Genomic DNA, 21,233 nt, shown 5'->3' on the forward strand with positions numbered 1-21,233 from the left:
GGCTGATATAACTTGCCAAGAAGAACTGTTAGAAATTAGATATGATGAAGAAAGTAAACATAAATTTGATAGTGGTGGATATGAAAACCTATGGCAAAGTAAAAAAATGCCTGCCTTATATCCAAATATGTGGAAAATGATATTCAGTTTATTGATACCTTTCCCTACCTCATATCTTGTGGAATCAGGCTTTAGTGCTGTTAATCATATTATGACCAAAGAAAGAAACCGCCTGAATATTTCCGAAAGAGGAGACCTTCGTTTGTTCCTTACAAAAATTGAGCCAGATATCCAGTATTTAGTTTCGCAGCATCAGCCTCAGGGATCTCATTAATAATTTAATTAATTAAATGTAATTTCATCAGACTTCCTGTTTCTACAGTGGGGCAAAAAAGTATTTAGTCAGCTACCAATTGTGCAAGTTCTCCCACTTAAAAAGATGAGAGAGGCCTGTAATTGTCATCATAGGTAGACCTCAACTATGAGAGACAAAACGAGAAAACAAATCCAGACAATCACATTGTCTGATTTGGAAAGAATTTATTTGCAAATTATGGTGGAAAATAAGTATGTGGTCACCTGCAAACAAGCAAGATTTCTGGCTCTCACAGACCTGTAACTTCTTCTTTAAGAGGCTCCTCTGTCCTCCACTCATTACCTGTATTAATGGCACCTGTTTGAACTTGTTATCAGTATAAAAGACACCTGTCCACAACCTCAGTCACACTCCAAACTCCACTATGGTGAAGACCAAAGAGCTGTCAAAGGACACCAGAAACAAAATTGTAGACCTGCACCAGGCTGGGAAGACTGAATCTGCAATAGGCAAGCAGCTTGGTGTGAAGAAATCAACTGTGGGAGCAATAATTAGAAAATGGAAGACATACAAGACCACTGATAATCTCCCTCGATCTGAGGCTCCACGCAAGATCTCACCCCGTGGGGTCAACATGATCACAAGAACGGTGAGCAAAAATCCCAGAACCACACAGGGGGACCTAGTGAATGACCTGCAGAGAGCTGGGACCAACGTAACAAAGGCAACCATCAGTAACACACTACGCTGCCAGGGACTCAGATCCTGCAGTGCCAGAAGTGTCCCCCTGCTTAAGCCAGTATATGTCCGGGCCCGTCTGAAGTTTGCTAGAGAGCATTTGGATGATCCAGAAGAGGATTGGGAGAATGTCATATGGTCAGATGAAACCAAAGTAGAACTGTTTGGTAGAAACACAACTCGTCGTGTTTGGTAAGTAATTATTATTATATGCTTTAACTTGCTATAACTCTGCTTTATAAATTTTATAAAGTAAAGTTATTTCCCTACTTTATAAATCACCATTACTGTGGAACCGGTGGGCGGTTAGAAAATTTTACTACTAACAGAGATACAAAAGTGGGCGGTAGGTATAAAAAGGTTGACTACCCCTGATATAAATAATGAAGGTCTTTTTTTAAGCAGTATTTAATTTTACAATTATAGATTACAGCAAGATGTGATAATTATACTTTAATACAGCTGTTATCACTGATATGATCCTACATATGTTTCCTTTTTAAAAGTATATTTTATTTCAAATGATTAGGTAGGTATACAATGGAGAGTGTGAATACAGTGAAAATATGTTTTGCAATCAACTTAGATCATATAGACGATATCTGGTTTCTTTACCAGGAACTAAAAAATATTTATATTTGTTTTCAGAGTGACATTTTGTAGCTCTGTGGTATTATTTACCATAATGTACTTCCTTCCACAGTCTAAGTAGAATATCAAGAAGAATTTTGAAAACATGAGATGGGTAGGGCTAGTTATGAAGATGTGATAGGAGAAATAAAATAAATCTCTACCCTGATGAAGTAACAGCTGTTCAAGTCTTCAAGATAAAACTAAATATTTTACAAGATGTGAAGCTTGCATATAACTCATGGTGAGTAGAAAAATAAAGTACATTTATGTATGGTGGAAAAAAGAAGTGTTAATTAAGAAAAAATGAGTGCATATCTATATTAACAGGATATTAAGACAAGTTTTGACGTTATTTGTCTAGATAATGCTGCTCTAGTAATACAATGGAAAGAAATTGCAAAAATTGTCACAAGTATATGGATTGGTATATTATTCAATATTTTACAGATCAAGATAAGATTTGTTCAAAATTGCTGTTGATTCTCTGTGTACTGATATGGAAAACTGAGTTGCTGAACTCAAAATAATGCTCAATTACATAGCTGCTGTGACTGTACAGAATTTTCAGCTAAGTTAAAACTTTTTATAAGCAGTTTTTTAGAAAATGTGTGATATTCTTTCTTAAGGAAGAAGCCCATTCTGCAGAATTTGGTCTGAAAGTACTCTACCACTAATTGATCGATTAATGAGCCATAGATTTTATACTGTGCCCCAGGGTAATACTATGCCTAGAACTTTCCATGTTGTGTAGCATACAAAATGGAAAGAGAAAAGATGAAAAGAATGGATGTTGAGAAAGGATGAAAAGAAAAGCAGAAGGGGCTTTGCTACTGACCATAGTGTTAGATAATTTTCACAAACATTTTATAAAACATTTTTCTAGCTAACCAGCTAACAGTGTATTAATTCTCTTTCTTTGTGTTTTAGACATTTGTATCCCCAGACTTCCAATGCTTTTGTCAAAATGACAAAAGCTGGGCCATTGCACTGCAAGCTCCACACCTTTTGGTTTTAATAAATATTTTATTAGTTTTCTAGTTTTACAGTCAAATACTTAATAGACAATGTGTTGTCTGGGTTTATTAGTAATTCAAAGGTATATATTAACTTCTTCAGTCGAGATTCAATATTACACCATCAAATGTTTCCTCTCTTCTTCCGGTAGTACCTAGTTTCCCACACTAGACAAATACAATTCTTATTGTTATTAATAAATATACAATTGAATATCAACATTTTTGTTACATTTTTCTTCACAACACAGCTCTGAAAGTCAGTTAATATTTATATTCATAGTTCAGGCAGGCTAGTTTCAAAATAGTTCATCATCTCTGATAAGCAGCCCAAAAGTTGTTGTTGGTTTTTTTCCTTTTCCCAGCTGCAGTCTTGAAAACTGAAAGTTTCCAAATCTGGGCTTCAAGCCAAGTTTCCTTTAGGCATAACAAATTGTAGTGACATAACGCACCACTAGATGTCTGTTTCCCAGCTTTTTAAATCCAAACTTATATTACAAGCTTTTCAAATTTCTTTTTTTTAAAAAAAAAAGTCTCAAAAGCACTTTTAGTCCCCAAATTTCAAAGCCATATAGGTGTATTAATTCCAAATTAATCTTGTATTTTTTTCTGTTTCCCCCAAGTAATTAGTTCATTTTTCTGGGCTCAAAGATCACCTCAGATGGGGACTGCAGCCAAGAAATTAAAAGACACTTGCTCCTGGGGAGGAAAGCTATGGCAAATCTAGACAGCATACTAAAAAGCAGAGACATCACCCTGCCAACAAAAGTGCATATAGTCCAGGCCATGGTTTTCCCAGTTGCAATGTATGGCTGTGAAAGTTGGACCATAAGAAAGGCTGAGCGCCAAAGAATTGAGGCCTTTGAACTATGGTGCTGGAGAAGACTCCTGCGAGTCCCTTGGACTGCAAGGCGTTCAAACCGGTCAGTCCTAGAAGAGATCAACCCCGACTGCTCTTTAGAAGGCCAGATCCTGAAGTTGAAACTCAAGTACTTTGGCCACCTAAAGAGAAGGAAGGATTCACTGGAGAAGAGCCTAATGCTGGGAAAGATTGAGGGCAATAGAAGAAGGGGACGACAGAGAATGAGATGGCTGGATGGAGTCACTGAAGCAGTAGGTGTGAATTTAAGTGGACTCCAGAAGATGGTAGAGGACAGGAAGACCTGGAGGAATGTTGTCCATGGGGTCGCGATGGGTCGGACACGACTTCGCAATTAACAACAACAACAATTAGTTCACCATTTTTCTTTTCCTGATGGAATGGGGTGGAAATTCCCCTTCCCTCATCAGGGAGGGTGCTTTGGGCACTTTTTCAGGAAGGCATTTTTTTCTTAAAGTCATAAAGAAAGGATAGAGTCTCACCCAGTTTCATCCACGTTGCTGCAAGGTTGCTTGTTACTGTTTATTGTCTTCCATTGTCACAGCTTCTGACTGGCTACACAAATGTAACCAGTTTTTCCCCCACCAGTTTGGAGGGCTTTCTCGGATCAAACTGAAGTACCTCTGCCCTCCCACGATCAATGAGGGTTCCCTCCTTGCTTGTTACCTTTACAGGGTGAACTTCCGACCCTTTCCAGGTTCCCCAGTGGGGCAAAATCAAATGTGAAAGACTGAACCCCATCTTCCTGCACTCGTCCCTCCATGATGTTAAACCGGAAGCCGCAAGCTCCACACCTTTTGGACATGCATGCAAGATTGTAATACAAGTACAAAAAGGGTGGAGTTTGCAGCAATACAATTCAATGCTGCTTTTATCTGAATGACCCATTCAACAACCTCTGGAGATAGTATTACTATTGGAGATTTCAATCACTTAGAAGTAAACTTCAGCTTCTGTTTCAGGCTGTAGATTTTTTCTCTTACATCTGGTGATTTTTCTTACTAGTGAAGAATTTCAGCAAACATTTATATTATATAAAAGGCAGTGATAAATTTCCTAGTTCATCTGATCTCCAAATTTAGTAGATCTAAAGACACATTTAGTTTTTAAGAATTAAATTATTTCCTCTTATTTTAATTAGTCCAGAGTGAGTGTGCTTCACAGATTCTTGGTCTAGATAAAGATATTGCATTTTAGGTTGTGAATGGTAAAACTTCTTCATCCCCTCCCAACCCAATTCAGTTAGCAAATCTTTTCACATACAAAATTAAAAAGAATGAAAATAAATAAATACACATTTGTTAGTATACTAGTTAAAGTACTGGATTAGGAAAAGTGAGACCCAGGTTCTAGTTTTCCTGTAAACATGGAAGCTAGGTTGGTGACCTAGGATCAATAAATCTCTCAATCTTAGACAAGGATCATGAACAACACTTATTTGTCAATACACAATAGACTAGCATGGTACATTAATCATACCTTCAATGGAGAAGCTTTCCTTCTGATCTGGCTTGAGAAGAGTAGATATACACACACATAAAAACAACTTGCTTTTCCCTTCCATTGTGCACATGTGAAGTTTTCTAAACATCAAGAAAAGGGGAAAGATTAACAAGTCCCAATCTATAGATGATAGTTCTAATTCAGAGTGGCTTTCAAAAATTTATTCTAGTATAAACAAACTGACAACATATTTAGCAGTATTCTGTAATTCATAAAATGATATAGTTTCGTTTTATTTACAGAAGGGGTTGCTGAGAAACTCATCAAAAAATGAATGCCTCACAATTCAGGATGCCAAGCAGCACCCCTGTTCATAGGTGTGGTAAGTGTGATTATATAAGCCAGGGGTAGGCAACCCAAAACACTCAAAGAGCCATTTGGACTTGTTTCCCACAGAAAAAAAAAACACTGGGAGCTGCAAAACTTTTTTGATATCTGAAATGAAGATAAAACTGCATATATCCTTTTTTACCTTTGGTTATTTGGGTTTTCTCCCACGTAAAATTGGAAGTGTTTTGGCGACATTTCAACGAAGTCCCATTCGTCATCTTCAGGCTGGTGTTTTCAGCTTCGTGCTTCGAGGAGCAATATGTGGTCTTAGCTGTTTCTTCCTTTTAACTGCCAGTGGGGGTATGAACTGATTGGGTGGGAGCTTGGCTGTGTTCTGATTGGGTGGAGGTGTGTTCTGAAGAATAAGTGCACGCATTGAAGAACATAAGAACTCAGTCAAAAAAGAGGAACCAACTTCTTCCCTGGTCCAACACCTTAAAATCACAGGACATGAAATTGACTTTAAAAAGACCAGAACTATCGCCAAAACGAACATTTTAATAACAGAATAATCAGAGAAGCCATCGAGATAGAAAAACGCCCACACAGCATGAACAAACGAGATGATACCTCCCGCCTACCAGCCATTTGGAAACCCGCCCTTATTGACAAATGACTCCCTAACACAAAAAATGACATCAGACCCACACTCACAAAAACCACACAGGATGTCACCACCACACATCCACGCAAAAAGCAAACCCAAAGCCACACCGATGATGAGGCATGACCACAAACCAGAAGCCAGACCACAGCTGCATCATTAGCCACTTTAAACCCCTCCAATCCATACATGAAGCAAACTGACACCCACCATGAAGATGAGGCACGACCACAAACGCGAAGCCAAAAAATAGCAATGCAGCTCACCATTTTAAACTGCAACTCAGACTAACCTGAGCACAACAAAGCCCTCACCCAAACAGAACACTCCCCCAGCCAATCAGAGCACAGCAAACCCCCCAGCCAATCAGAGCACAGTCAACCCCCCCAGCCAATCAGAGCACAGCCAAGCTCCTAACCAATCAGAACACACCTGCATCCAATCAGAACACAGCCAAGCTCTCATCCAATCAGTTCATACCCCCACTGGCAGTTAAAAGGAGGAAACAGCTACAATCACACATTGTTCCCAGAAGCATGAAGCCGAAAGCACCAGCCTGAAGATGATGAATGAGACTTCGTTGAAACGTCGCCAAGACACTTCCAATTTTACGTGGGGCTCCCAGTGTTTTTTTTTTCTGTGGGAAACGAGTCCAAGTGTCTCCTTGAGTGTTTTGGGTTGCCTACCCTTGTTCTAGGATATGCATACTAGGATACCAGTTTATAAAATTGCAGTTCCCAACAAAAGGAACAGGCAATGAGTAGTATAGGCTAGATTTCCTGTTCAGGAGAGAACCAAAGTCCTAGCAGTATTCTAAATGCAAAATAAATCTAGCATGCATGCTATTACTTTTCCAGCAGTTACCGTCATAGGCTTTAATAGTGTGGAAAATCCAATAAGCTTTTATACAATGATCAGAGATTCTCCAGACCAAATAATTGTCTTTCTCAATAATCTGATATAAAATATATCAACAATAACCCCCCCCCTAATTTAACAAGAATATAAAACAATATATTAATTGGCTTTATCTGTGACCACTTTTATTGCATTGAGTTAAATTCTGGGAAAAATTTGTTGTATTTAACAGGTAGAGACATGATGCTTATTAAGATTTAAACTGATAACTAAACAGGTTAATTTTTAGAACTAATTGAATGTTGAAATTTTAAAAAGCTCCTTTTTTCTTTTGTACTATATTTACAAAAGGGCTTAACTATTTAGTCACAAGTATATGGTTTGCAATTATCTTTATTTAGAATGATTTTAAGTTTGTGTTTCTAATTTCCTAATTTTGTGTGTACTTCATAAGTTGCAACAGAATCGAACCCTGATATAGTGAAGAATTGTGGTGTTACAGCAATACATGTAAATTAAGCATCTGGTTATAATTGTAACCCAAAAAGTTTTAGCAGAAATTTATCTTCTTCAACGTGTGAATTCTCAATAAGACTTTATTTTAAAAGTCTTCAGTATACAATAGCATATGTTTTAATTTCTGAGATAATCTCTATCAAGAACAATGAAATCCATAAAACCTCATTAAAGGTTTTAAAGAACTGCCAAAACAATAATACAAAGTGGCAAGTGTATGACAGTTGTGGAAAGGAATGGGAATGGAAATAAGTCTGTCTTGATTCTGTTTGGCTTAATACGGTGCAGATGGAAGTTCTGTCAGTCTTTCTCCAGCCAGCATCAGAGTTGAAGTCCACATATCTTAAAGTCATCAAGGTTGAAAAACCCTGCTTTATAAAGTACATTTCTGACTTGTCCTACCTTAAACTGCTGACAGAGAGTACATAATGGTAAATACCAAGCATTGATGTAATATTTCAGGAATTGTTAAAGAAAAACAGAAATGTTAAGCAACTGAAGTTCAGGTGACTTTTCATCTATACTTGTCATGGGAGGACATTGGAAAGAATGCAAAAGTGAATTGTGAAGATAGTATATGTGATATTGCAGAGAATTATTTATCATGAGAGCACATGGAAAATTGAATAGATTCTTGTAAATGGGTGCAGGTGACTTCCTCTCTATTTGAAAAACATTTCTATTTTCTCTGTCTAACTGCACATCTACTTTAAATATTAATAAAATAATTATCTCCCTCATAACCACATCACTGCCTTAATTTCTTTATATTTATTTTCAATTATAGGTAATCTTCGAAGTATGACTGTAATGTAGCTTGCCCATTATCCAATCTCTTTTTTAAAACTTCCAGTGTTGGAGCACCCACAACTTCTGGAGGGAAATCGTTCCACTGATTAATTGTTCTAGTTGTCAGAAAAATTCTCCTTAGTTCTAGGTTGCTTCTTGATAAATTTCCATCCATTACTTCTTGTCCTGCCTTCAGGTGCTTTGGAGAATAGCTTGATCCCCTGTTCTTTATGGCAATTCATAAGATATTGGAATACTGCTATCATGTCAGCCCTAGACCTTCTTTTCATTAAACTAGATATACCCAATTCCAGCAACAATTCTTTATATGTTTAGCCTCCAGTCCTTTCTTGTTCAATTTGTCCATATTATCAGACCAATACAAAAATAAGTATTTGGTCACTGTGACATAGTTTGTGATGTAACAAATATGCTATTTTCATCTACACAAAAAAAAATTCCCAGTATCCTCATTGGTAAAACTCATTGTGATATCATTATTCCTTCCTAAGTGATCAGAAAGAGATTTTCACAACTCTGGGACAAAATAAGTCCTCAGGTAGCAGACAAGAAACAAGAGTAAGATAGTGGAAGAGAAAGGGGGGAAACATGTTTTTTCTTTTTTAAGATTATGACCAGCAGACCCTGTGCATGTTGCATGACTTGTCCTTGCTGCCCAGGGTGTAATTGCTGTAAGAAATGCCTCAGAATATGTGGCCCCAAACAATCCAGCCTGTGCTGGAAGTTTGTGTTTACAGATGAAAGGAACTGTGACTGTTGCTACTGCCCACATGATGATGACACCACCTGCCAGTGCTGTCACTGTGCATTCTCAGAAAGCCCCAACTGTCGCTGGTGCTGCTGCTCCTGTGCTAATAATAGAAACTGCAAGTGCTTGTGCTGTACTGAGGAGAATAATGAATGTCAGTGCTATGAAAGTAGGTGTTGCACTTTTCCATATTTGCCATACAGACGTGGAGCTAAATTACGAAAAAGGTAAGAGCTGTCAAACATTGATTCTTTGGGGAATCTTCCTCAAAACACATTGATCTATCACCCTTAGTAATCTCTGTGTTTATGTACTTTTTTTTTTAACTGGCGCTCTTAAAGATCAAATGTGGAATTATTATTAGGCTAGTTCAGACCATAAAGTTTCTTCAAAATAGTTTATCAAATTCTGCAGCATGAGATTATGAGAATTCTGCATTTTTTCTTAGAATATCCCCTTGTGAATTTTTAACCAAACATATCCAAAAGTGGCTCGTACATATAAAAGTTACAGCAATTGTACCCTTAAGTCTACCACTTAAAAGACTGTAAATGGCAGGTGGAAGATGTAAGGTGCAATTTTAAAAAAATCTGCTCGTTGAAGGAGGAAACAAAAAGTTAAATCCTAACCGAATGGAAATACTAACTGTTCTCTTCTTCTGGAAAGGAATAATTATAGAACCTAAACCTATAACCAGGGCTTTTTTTCTCATAGAACATCCAGAATGGAGTTCCAGCACCTTTTTTTGGATGGAACCTTGTAGAGTAGGCAAGGCAGGCTGTATGACATGTGTGAGTTCCGGCACCTCTTTTTTTTTTTTTTTTTAGAAAAAAAGCACTGCCTATAACTCACAACATTTTAAATGCAATTGCAGTATTTTATATTTGGTACCCAAATAAAAATAATTAACTATAAAAAGTATGCAAATGTGAGTAGATTAATAGGTACTACTTTGGTGGGAAGGTAACACCATTCTATGCACCTTTGGTATATAGCCATGCTGGCCACATGACCACAGAAAATGTTTCCAGACAACACTAGCTCTCCCGGCCAAAAACCAAGATGACCACTGTGCCCTAGAATTGGTCACGATTGGACAGGGAAACCTTTACTTAATCTTTGCCAGGGATATGCAATTCATTTCCAAGAATGACATAAAATCCTTTTTGTTATATGTGACAAAAGCCCTTTTTCTGTCATACTACTAATCACCAAAATGGTGTTCCCTGCATCTAGCCTTTAGAATTTCAATGTCTGATTTGTCTATAAACAATATAGAAACCTAATATTCATTGATTTCCCCAGCACACTCATTAGTAGTCCGATAATAAATAATTATAAATAAAGAACATTCTTTAGAGGCGCAAGAGTCAATAATACATAAAATGTATGCATTGTATAAATGCTGTATCTCCTTGTCTAATAGTACTTGTATCACAACATATATATACATATATATATATATATATATACTTATATACATGTATGTATATATATATGCCTTATATATATTGATATAAAGTCATTATATAGCTTTAACTAATTTTTGTATGGAAGCAAAAAAAAAGAGGAAAGATTCACCACTGTGTTAGCTGCATATACTCATCTCAATCTGTTCATCCCGCATTGAAGAAGTGGTCCCTCAGAGATAAAATAATGTTATTTTACAGAAGGCTTCCATAAATCCCAAACTTCATGTAAAGAAACCTATATTTCCTGCGTTACTAAAGACTTGAGGTTTTGCCACTGGCAGCATTCTCAGTAATAAAAATGCAAAAGTGTCCTAGAAAAGTTGCTAGACTTTCCCCTGCTACGATCATCATTACAAGTTAAGTAAACAGGGATGATTAGGAGGATAGTTTACAGAGGAGAAAGGTGTGGAAAGAAATGTGAACATTTGGTTTTTAATTAGGTGTAAACCAAAAAGGAAATTTTGAAGCAGTTGTCACTTGGTTCATAGAATTGTCCAAAGTAGAATTATTATTTTAAGCTTGATAATTATAAATATTAGTGGCATCCTTGAGTATAACTCAGAGGTTTCTGTATTGGTTTTATTTTCAGACTCAGAAGCCGAGGGGCAAGTGATACATCTGTCATTACATTGGATAAAGAGCCTTCTGGACATGCTTTTATTGACCAGCTTGTATGCCCATTGTGCCAACGAATGTTTCTCCGCCCGTTTATGTTGCCATGCAATCACTGCATTTGTGATAAATGTATCATGCAGAGCAGACTGAATGCTGAAATTACAGAGAGTTTCTACATCATCACATGTCCAATCTGCAACAAAGCACATTGCCTACCATTTTCTAAGAAAATGTATCTGAGGATTAATTATCTAAGGGCCAGATTGGCTAGAAAGTATATGCGCCGATACGGTTTCCTAAGATGGAGGTTTGACAAAAGCTATGTCCCAATCTATTGCCAGATTTGTGACGATCAAAAGGCGGACAAGAGATGTTTGTCATGTCAGCTGAACTACTGTAATATTTGCCTGAGGAATTATCACCAAGATATTTCCTCATTAAATCATGCCTATGCTAAAATTAGTGATGACATCTGGGAAGACAAAACCTGCTTAATCCATGGTGAAACAGCGCTTTCCAAATACTGCCTTGAAGATCATGAGCTACTATGTGAATATTGTGCTGAGGCACAACATAATGATCATAACAAAGTTTCTTTATCAGTAGCATGTACAAAAATGTCTGCTATGTTATTTACGACTATTGCAAAGTTTAAAAAAGGTTCCTATTTAAATTATTTTCTTTCTGCTTGATATTTTCTTAGTTGCTATATTATATCTAATCAATGTAAATGCCTGCTAAAGCTGTCAGAGATTTCTCTAAGGTTAGAAGTTTCCTGAGATCTTAAACAAGTGGTTTTGATCAATGAAGAATAAACTGTCTAGCTCAATGGTTCTCAATCTGTGGTCCACAGACCCTTGGGGGGGGGTCACAATGTTGCCACAGGGGGTCTGTGAAGGCTTGAAAAAAATGTTATGATTTAAATCTTGAGTTGAGTCTTGGAAGATCGTGGCAATGGTCCGTGGCCATAAGAAATATTTAAAGGGGGTCCATGATGAAGAAAAGATTGAGAACCACTTGTCTAGCTTATAGCTATCTAATGGTCTTGCAATATAGATAATAACTGATGCTCATTGTCTGCTTTTGGAAAAGTTATTATTTTTCAGCTTAATCTATTTTAGAGTTGGATGATTAGCACAACATACAGTATATCTGACCAATGAACACATAGACCTTGAAAGCACAGAAATATGATTTCTGAAAGGCCATTTATGGTTGCCTTTGAATTTCCTATAATAACATGCTAATTTTTTTAGATGACCCAGGATACTCATTATTCTTCCATTATTAGCTGAAAGGCACATATACGCATTTGTTACTAAACATGATTATGAAAATAAAAGTAAAAATGTTCAAATGTATTGTGATGTCACAGTGCAAATCCTGCTTTCCATAGTTGTATCTCAATGGCAGATAGAAGAAATGTGGAGGTTACAATGTGACTGCAGGGTTCATGTTTTGTCACTTCCTCCTGCTGAACCACTTTATGGGTGATGAAGTCATACACACACTCATATATAGGCACATACATATACAGACCTACTGTTAACATAGTTTTCTCTCCGTCACACAAACTTTAAGCTTTCTTCCTCTCTTTTCACAATCAAAATATATTTTTCCCTGCTGTCTTCCATTCTCTCAAAGAACTCCAGTTTTTTTTAAGTCTCTAGATCCTTATCTTTTATTGTTCAAATCTTACAGAACAATAGGAAACAATCAAATCTATGATTTGGGGAAGGAAGTATTGTGTCTAGTGAAGCAGAATAGTTTTGCTGAGGGTACAGCCATAACATCCTCTTGAGTCCATTTTAATTTCTGAACTTTTCATAAAGGAGTAAAGTCTAGCCTATTCCCTACTGCCCTTTCCAGATTATTAAGATATGGCAGGTTCAGCACGTCTGATGATCTGGAGTCAGACATTATAGAGTCAGACATTATAGGAAGTCAGAATTAAATGTGTACAATTTCATTTAATTGCAATTTAATATAAACCAAATAGACATGTTTCTGTGTTCATTTATGAGCCACATATGAGCTGGACAAAATGCTGAGAATAATTAATTATTACTTTTTCAAAGTGTAATAAATGCTATTGTAAATAACAAATTGATGCAATGCTGCTTAATAGAATTAATCCACTCTTTTCACTTATTTAAAGTAAGGTGCTATTTGTTTTTTCCCCCAACCCCATGGTGTGGGGTTCAAAGATGACCTTTTTGATTTACTGGGCAAATGACAACCTCAGGATCAAAAATGGCCTTTTGAATTTTTCCAAGCCACTTGAAACTGAGGGAAAAAATATCCAGCATTTTCTGGAGAATTGGGCTCACTACTTAGTAATGATATATAGATATATAGATTCTTGCTTTTTCCAACAAATACGAATGATCTCACAGGAAATGGAGGTTAGCAGCAAATTGCCACGTAACCTTGTTCTAGAATAAGGAAAAGAATTGTTAAAGAAACTTATTTCCAATTCACTTAACTTCTGATCAATCCAAATCTTAATTTGAAGCTTGTTTTTCCTCAGAGATAATAGAATAGACTTATAGAAGTTTGACTTACAATTTTTAACATATTAAACTTTAAAATATATGTAACTTGGAGTGGAAACTCTCTCATCTCCAAAATTGGTTGACCTGTTAAATCTAATATTAACCAATTTTCTATCTTGTGAACAAGAATGGTATACTTCAAAATAATATCAATTGTGATCATTATCTTTATTTTTCTGTTGCAGTCCGTTATGTAATTGATAATGACCTAATGGAAGTCCTTGTATTAAAAAACAATTTTAAATCTTACAAAGAAACCAAAAGGAAAGAGATCAGGAATGGTTTTATGAGGTTACGGATGATAATTCAAGAGCGTGAAAAAGAACTGATGGAGGCAGTAGAAAACCTTGAACTTCAGAAACAAAAGGCACTTTATGAATTTGCAAACCATGCAACAAGGAAAATTGATCAAATGGACAGCCTCATGCAATATTCTAAGGAAGCTTTAAAAGAACAGAGCCCTATTGCATTCCTGCAATCTGCTTGGAGCTTAATAAAGGAAGTAGAAGATATAATTGCAAGTCTTTATCAGCCCAACCCATACCTTAAGGAAGACCCAATAAAGCATCTTAAAGTCAACTTTGAGGAACTTGCTGAAAACCTAGTGAGCATTTTCCCATCAATCCGCAATAAATTACGATATGAACAAATGAATAAAAGTCCTTATCCTTGCAGTTCTGATATCATGATTCCAAGGACTGTTTCAAGTGCACATATTTCAAACCCACTAGGACTGAACAGAAGTTTCTCCTTATCGTCATTTCATTCACTGGCTGATCAAACCTTTATGAGCAATGAACTGCATATTAGACCAAAATCATCACCTCCAACAGAGTTGAAAGGAAATCAATTGTATTCTATTTGGAATGCATCATCAGATACTTCAAAAGATATAAGAAACTATCCAAGCTACGGACCCAGTTACAATCCAGATGTACAGGAGGAATCTTCTTCACCTCCTGGTCTTGTCGTTATTTACCAAACTCTTGTCTACCCAACTATTGCTAAGGTATGGATGTTTTTATTTTCCAACATTGTACTCATTATGAGCATTCACACTTTTTGTAAATTCAAATAATACTGGATAATAGAAATGTGCAGTTAATGGAATTATATATTCATCAGTTCTGCATGTAGTTGCACACTTTTTCTCCCAAATAATTTCCAAGTAATTTCTTTAAAAAGTGTATGGAAAATTAAGTTTCTTCTATTTGGATTTTTTTATATACCTTTGTATGTATTTGAAGAATAATCTAAAATATCTTTCTTGTGGCTTTGCATCATTGACATGAATGAAATCATATCATTGACTTTTGGACCCAAACTTATTCTATCATCACAATAAAAAGCTTCTTTCACAAATGCCATAGGCTAGCATACTATAGAATGCTTCCTTTTCTTTTATCAAGAACCTTGGCTTTTGATCTGATGTACTGTTTTTAAACTCATCTACAACTTAAAATAAGAGTCCTGATCTGACCTGTATTAAGGAAACTGGATGGATAAACTAGAGTAGATTTGCTATGTCTGCCTGCACGGTTTCCATCCAGATTGTCAGAGGGGTAGAAAATGCTGTAAAATTGAAATTTTACTCTTGTTTCTCTACCACCATCCATTTCATGTAAATCTGTTGATTGTTCCTTGCTGAAGTTAAGAGGATTTTGTCTAAGATTAAAATTGGGGCTATTTGAAATAATATTTGCTTTAAAAACTCTTTGGTAGTATATTTATTTTAATAATTGGTATTGATTTTAAGCAGATTTTTTTCAAGAATTTTTTACTTCTCTCCATATTTTATAATTATTTAAAAATATATCTTTATGGCTACCTCTTAATACAAGCCCAGATCTTTTGTGATCTAGCAACCAGACTCTTTCTACACAAAATTTTCTTCTTGAATTATGTATTTTTATTATATCTTTGTTACTTTAATTTTGTATCCATAAAATTCATCAAACTTCTAATTATATTTATTGGCTGTCTTATTGAAATCAGTTGTTGCATTCTTCCGCTGGCTGAATACTTCTTTTATCTGATCTTATTCTTCTTTAGTTTCTACTTATGCCTATAGTTGTCAAAAAAAAAATTACAAGTTGACCTATAAAGTGAAATTTTATTGATAGCTTTTGAAAAAAACTGTAAGCTAATTGTTTCTATAACACTCTAATTTTACTTTTTTCTATTCTTATTATTAGTCTTTTATCCTTTGTAGGTTCAGTGAGTATCTATTTCAAAATAATATATCATTCAGGGATAATAATGCAGCCATCCTGTTATGACAGTGGTCAAATCTACATAGTATGACAAATGGCGAAAGTTTAAATCGCTAGTATAAATTATAAAATGGTGAATCAATATCATTAAAATTGTAAGAGTAGGATTATAAAGACAATACAATATACTTTATTGATTTATTAGTTGACAAATCATATCAGAGCATGAGAATCAGCCAAAGTAAAATATTTATTTATTTATTTATGAGACTTATATACCGCTTTAAGTGCAAGCACTCTCTAAGCGGTGTACACCAGTAAACAATGTATATATATATTTACATTGCCCCCAACAATCTGGGTCCTCATTTTACCTACCTCGGAAGGATGGAAGGCTGAGTCAACCTTGAGCCAGTGAGATTTGAACCGCTGACCTGCTGAACACAGTCAGCTAAAGTGGCCTGCAGTACTGCACTCTAACTGCTGTGCCACCTCGGCTCATATAATATAATAAAATCAATTAAGGTAAGATACAGTGAAATGAGATAAAACAGACTATAGTGAGATTAAATAGAATAAAATTTCTACTATGACACTAGAAAAGGTGAGATAAAGAAAAAAATAAAAGAGTAAGATAAAATAATATAAGATAAAATAATATAAGATAAAATATAATGTAAGGATATATAATAAAATTTATATTAAACTTCAAAGAAGGTATATTTAGGTGAATTCATGATATGTGTTCTCTATTGGGCAGTCCTGACTACAAACGTAACAGTTCAAGAAACTGTGAAAAGTTAGGTAAAAGAGGGGCAATCAGCAGAAGATAAATATTACTAGCTGTAGAGCTAGTAATAAAGGAGGACATGAGCTATGGTTCATCAGGCCACTATACTAGGAGGACAGTGTTGTGCTTTAAAAGAAACTTTCCTATATTTCTTCTGCAAATCTACAGTGAGAAATACACAGAATTAGACCAGGGGCCTTCAAACTGGCAACTTTAAGATTTGTGGACTTCAGATCCCAGAATTCTTCAGCTAGTCATGAGTTGAAGTCCACAAGTCTTGAAGTTGTCAAGTTTGGAGACCCCTGAAGAAGGCTAAATTTAGAGCCTGTCTAAATTTGAGAATTGAGATGTGTTACAGATTAGAATCTCAAATGTGGTTATTTATAAATATATCCTGTGAGAGAACAGCAGCTTCCAACTGATTTTCTATGTCTTAAATCTTTTCTTTTAAATTAATTTAACTCAATCTGAACTCTGTGACAAGACAGCATAGTACGCTACTACACTGATGATACCAGTTATACAACTCTATAATGCAGGGCAAGTTAATGCTCAATGCTTTTCAGATGTTGGCTCAGTGCCTAGAGGCTGGATAGGGAGAAATCAGCTGCAAGTCAACCCTAACAAGACAGATGGCTTTTGTTCCCACCCCTCTGCAATGGTCAGCAAAATTGACATCCCTGACTCAGATTTGTCTTGTAGCTGTGTTCCTATAGTCGCCTAACAATGACATTTTTGCTTCCCATTGCAGGTGATGTAGTTATTCATCCTTACTGCAGTAAGAAATAAGTTATTTTAAAAGATATTTTAAGACCAAGTTGAATTTTTGAATAATAAAATATAAAAGTTTTAAAAATACAAATTACTGAAAGTTTTGGTTATTGTAATTATTAAAAACCACATGCTTTCCTTCTTTATTTTATTTGAGCCACGTGGGACAATTAGGTCTAAAATCACTGAATCTAATGAGAGATAAAACTATGACTCACCTGAAATGTTGTTTCATTTATGACAGTACAAAATGTAGCCCAGACTTTCAAAATGAATGACCATCATATGAGTTGAACTTAATTCCCTGTTATTGTGGCATTTTGGCTGGTATTGGACTTCATATAGTTTTTAGAAGGTGGAAGATTATTAGGTTTAAAATCCATGGGACTGGTACTAAAATGCCTGTATTGTGAACATTAAATATACATAATTAAGTTGGAGTTGTGGGTTTCTGATTTTTTTATTCTACAAATTCTTATAACTCAAATAATGAAATGCTAGTAGCCTTACTTATTAACCCTATTAGTTTGCTAGAGAAAAGTAAAAATGAGGGTGAAGGTTTGTTCTCCAAGCTTGTGAGCTGAATTCCGAGATGTTACCTAGCCTAGTAATGAAACATTCAGAAACCAACCCACAAGTACAGAGAACAACATTTCACACTCATCCTACACCCGAGCTACAGATATTCGCCACTATTTATACTTAAATATATTTTCAGTGCACTTTATTTCTTTGTACTCCACAGCTTTATTGGACCTGTCCAACAGAAGAAGTAGATAGCTTTGAAATTGCTTATTATGAAGTACTTGATGAAGAGGCAGCTGAGAGTTTAATCCAGCCACAACTCATAGGAGTACTTACTGGAATTGTACAACAGAATCTAGAAATACATAATCTGTCCCCTAATACAGAATATCTCTTTAAAGTTCGAGCTGTCAATGACAATGGTCCAGGAGAATGGAGTGAAGTCTGTAAGGTACAATCTTGGGTATTTAATTGCTGGATAAATCAAACTCACATAGACAAATGCATTATCATGATTTTCGATAAATAGCTTATATTTATTCACAGATTATTCGAATGAATTGAGTTTAATGGAATTTGATTCAAACGTTGCTTGGATTATTTTTGTTTTGTTTTTATAATTTGTTTTTGTTTGTTTACCATGGCATTAAAATTCTCTGAGCTGACATGATTTCAAAATGTTAAATAAACATTTTTATAATATTCCATTTTATATATCAAGGAGATAACAAGAATAGCATTTAAAATGTTTCATAACGTGATTTTTGTATGGCACATTTATATGACTGACAGTTTTTGATGTTTCTATTTTACCTCCACTATTTTTTATTTTATTAGTATTCAGATGAAAATTCCATAACAAACACATATTAGGATTTAACTTATACAACAATTGTCCTAATATAGATATTTTTAGACATAGACCATAAGAAACAATTAATGAATTCATAATGAATATAGAAAGCTTTCTCTTAAATCCTTAGAGCAAAGAACGTTCTTCCATAATGAATATTGAACAGATCCATTGTTTTGGAATATTTATTTATATGCCTCCAAATGTGAAAACATTCTGAGGTGTCTGTTTAGTATTTTTAATTCCCATTCCTTGTTTTGCTTGAACATTTGCCACATTATTTGATCTTTAAAAAAGTTAAAATCTTTAAAATGTATTGATTTTTAATATTTCTTCAGCAACAGTATTAAATAATCCTTCATTTTTATTTGGTTGTTGTTGCTGTGCCAAAAGAGAAAACAATGATGAAATATTGAATGGGTTCTTTCAGGGTGGTACAATCCCAACTCTACATTTTACTGGCATTATATTGAATTGATTGCCATTTAATTATTTGTAAACAGATGCAGGAAAGAGATGGTCCCACATCTGCAGCCAGGAAGAGACATTAACTAACAGTTGCTTTCAAGTTGCTTTTTAATTTATTTGCATCCTTATAGTTTTCCTTACACATAATGGATATACTTTAGAAATGTTTATTTGTCCAAATACTTTAGCTTAGAAAGCAAAAAGAATCAATAAAGTATTTATCTTGTTGGGGGAAGAGGGTGGGGAGATTTGCACACTGTAATGGAGGAACTATGATATAGTGGTACCCTTCAAAAGGATACAAAGATATTTGTCATTGAGTAAGGTTTACTTGGAGGTATGTTGGAAGACAATTGTGTTAGCTTATGGGAGCCAAATATTTCATTTAATTTATTAATTTTAGTCAATGGCTAACTCCACTCAGACTCCAGATGGCTTATAAGAAAACCACGAAAACCATTTAGGCAAGGATAACCAAATGCACAGTACAGTATAGGTGCTACTTTGCTCAGTAGTAGTAACTGTGAGAAGGATCTAGGACTTCTAGTAGACAATCACTTGAATATGAGCCAGTAGTGTGCTGCAGCTGCCAAAAAAGCCAACATAGTTCTAGGCTGCATTAACAGAGGGATAGAATCAAGATCACATGAACTGTTAATACCACTTTACAATGCCTTGGTAAGGCCACACTTGGAATATTGCATTCAGTTTTGGTCAACACGATGTAAAAAAGATGTTGAGACTCTAGAAAGAGTACAGAGAAGAACAACAAAGCTGATTAGGGGACTGGAGGCTAAAACATATAAGGAATGGTTGCTGGAATTGGGTATGTCTAGTTTAATGAAGAGAAGGACTAGGAGTGACATGATAGCAGTGTTTCAATATCTCAAGGGTTGCCACAAAGAAGAGGGAGTCAAGCTATTCACCAAAGCACCTGAAGGCAAGACAAGAAGCAATGGTTGGAAACTAATCAAAGACAAGCAACCTAAAACTAAGGAGAAGTTTCCTGATAATTAGAACAATTAATCAGTGGAACAGCTTGCCTCCAGAAGCTGTGAATGCTCCAACACTGGAAGTTTTTAAGAAGAGACTAGACAGCCATTTGTCTGAAATGGTATAGGGTTTCTTGCCTGAGCAGGGGGTTGGACTAAAAGACCTTCAAGTTCCCTTCCAACTTTATTGTTGTTGTTGTTGTTAAGAATGGTCTGTGGTAGGCCTTTTCCAACAAACTAATTTAATCAAAAATCATAACCTTTCATGAGCTGGAGCTCACTTTATCAGAACCACAAAATGGGAAGATAGATTGGTTGTAAAGATGTAGGTTACATGTGAGTTAGAATGCACCTAACTTATCAGTTAACAATTATGATATTGTGTTTCCCCAAAAGTAAATCCTACCTCAAAAATAAGTCCTAGTTTTGGGGCAAGGCACATGCCCAAAAATCAATCTAGGGCTAGGGTGGGGGGGTGGAGCTGCCCCATGCACCCTATACCCACTTACCAGATCTCCCATGAATCGGCACCTGCCTCTCCTTGCCAGGCCACTTCTGCGGTATCCCCTGGCCTGCATTTCACAGTCAGAGGCGTTTCCAGAAAGTACTGTGAAGGCAGGCCGGTGCTCCATTCTCAGCTGCAGAATGAAGCTGCTCCTTCGGCCACAGAAGTGGGCCAGCTGGGCTGGGATGTTGGTGCTGCCACAGCAAGGTGAGTAGAAAAGACATTCCCCCAAAATAAGACCCAGTACCTCTTTTGGAAGCAAAAAAAAAAAAAAAAAAAACTGGGTCTTATTTTCGGGAAAACATGGTATATTACAAACTTGTTGAGTTTTGAGGCCTTTTGAGATTACCTGAAACATTTTGGTGTATTTGACCTCAGCAATCTCTCACTCAGTGATACTGGTAAACCCTAATTTTTCAAAATGGTCACACTGATGGCTGTAACAGAATACTTAGGGAACTTGAAATGCTCTTACATTACTTTGTCCTTGATTTGAATCTTGATTTCACATACAGTATGTCTCTC

At 35.7% G+C, this 21,233-nt stretch overlaps 1 protein-coding gene across 4 annotated transcripts in view; it reads left to right on the top strand.

Annotated features, from left to right (window-relative positions):
• Window positions 1-8,737: 8,737 nt before the first annotated feature.
• TRIM42 (tripartite motif containing 42) overlaps window positions 8,738-21,233 on the top strand; it is a 101,972-nt gene continuing 89,476 nt past the window's right edge. For all 4 annotated transcript variants that reach the window (XR_005556583.1, XM_039342462.1, XM_039342461.1 and 1 more), the window contains exons 1-4: window positions 8,738-9,176; window positions 11,011-11,696; window positions 13,777-14,600; window positions 18,111-18,341. Coding sequence is in view for 3 of the 4 variants with exons in the window: in XM_039342462.1 (XP_039198396.1) it covers window positions 8,812-9,176; window positions 11,011-11,696; window positions 13,777-14,600; window positions 18,111-18,341 (2,106 nt within the window). In the remaining variant the exon portion in view is untranslated. The remainder of the gene's footprint in view (window positions 9,177-11,010; window positions 11,697-13,776; window positions 14,601-18,110; window positions 18,342-21,233) is intronic.

Source organism: Crotalus tigris, unplaced genomic scaffold (assembly GCF_016545835.1).
Source record: "Crotalus tigris isolate CLP2741 ecotype Arizona unplaced genomic scaffold, ASM1654583v1 scf7180000017792.2578787, whole genome shotgun sequence".
Classification (NCBI taxonomy): Eukaryota; Metazoa; Chordata; class Lepidosauria; order Squamata; family Viperidae; genus Crotalus; species Crotalus tigris.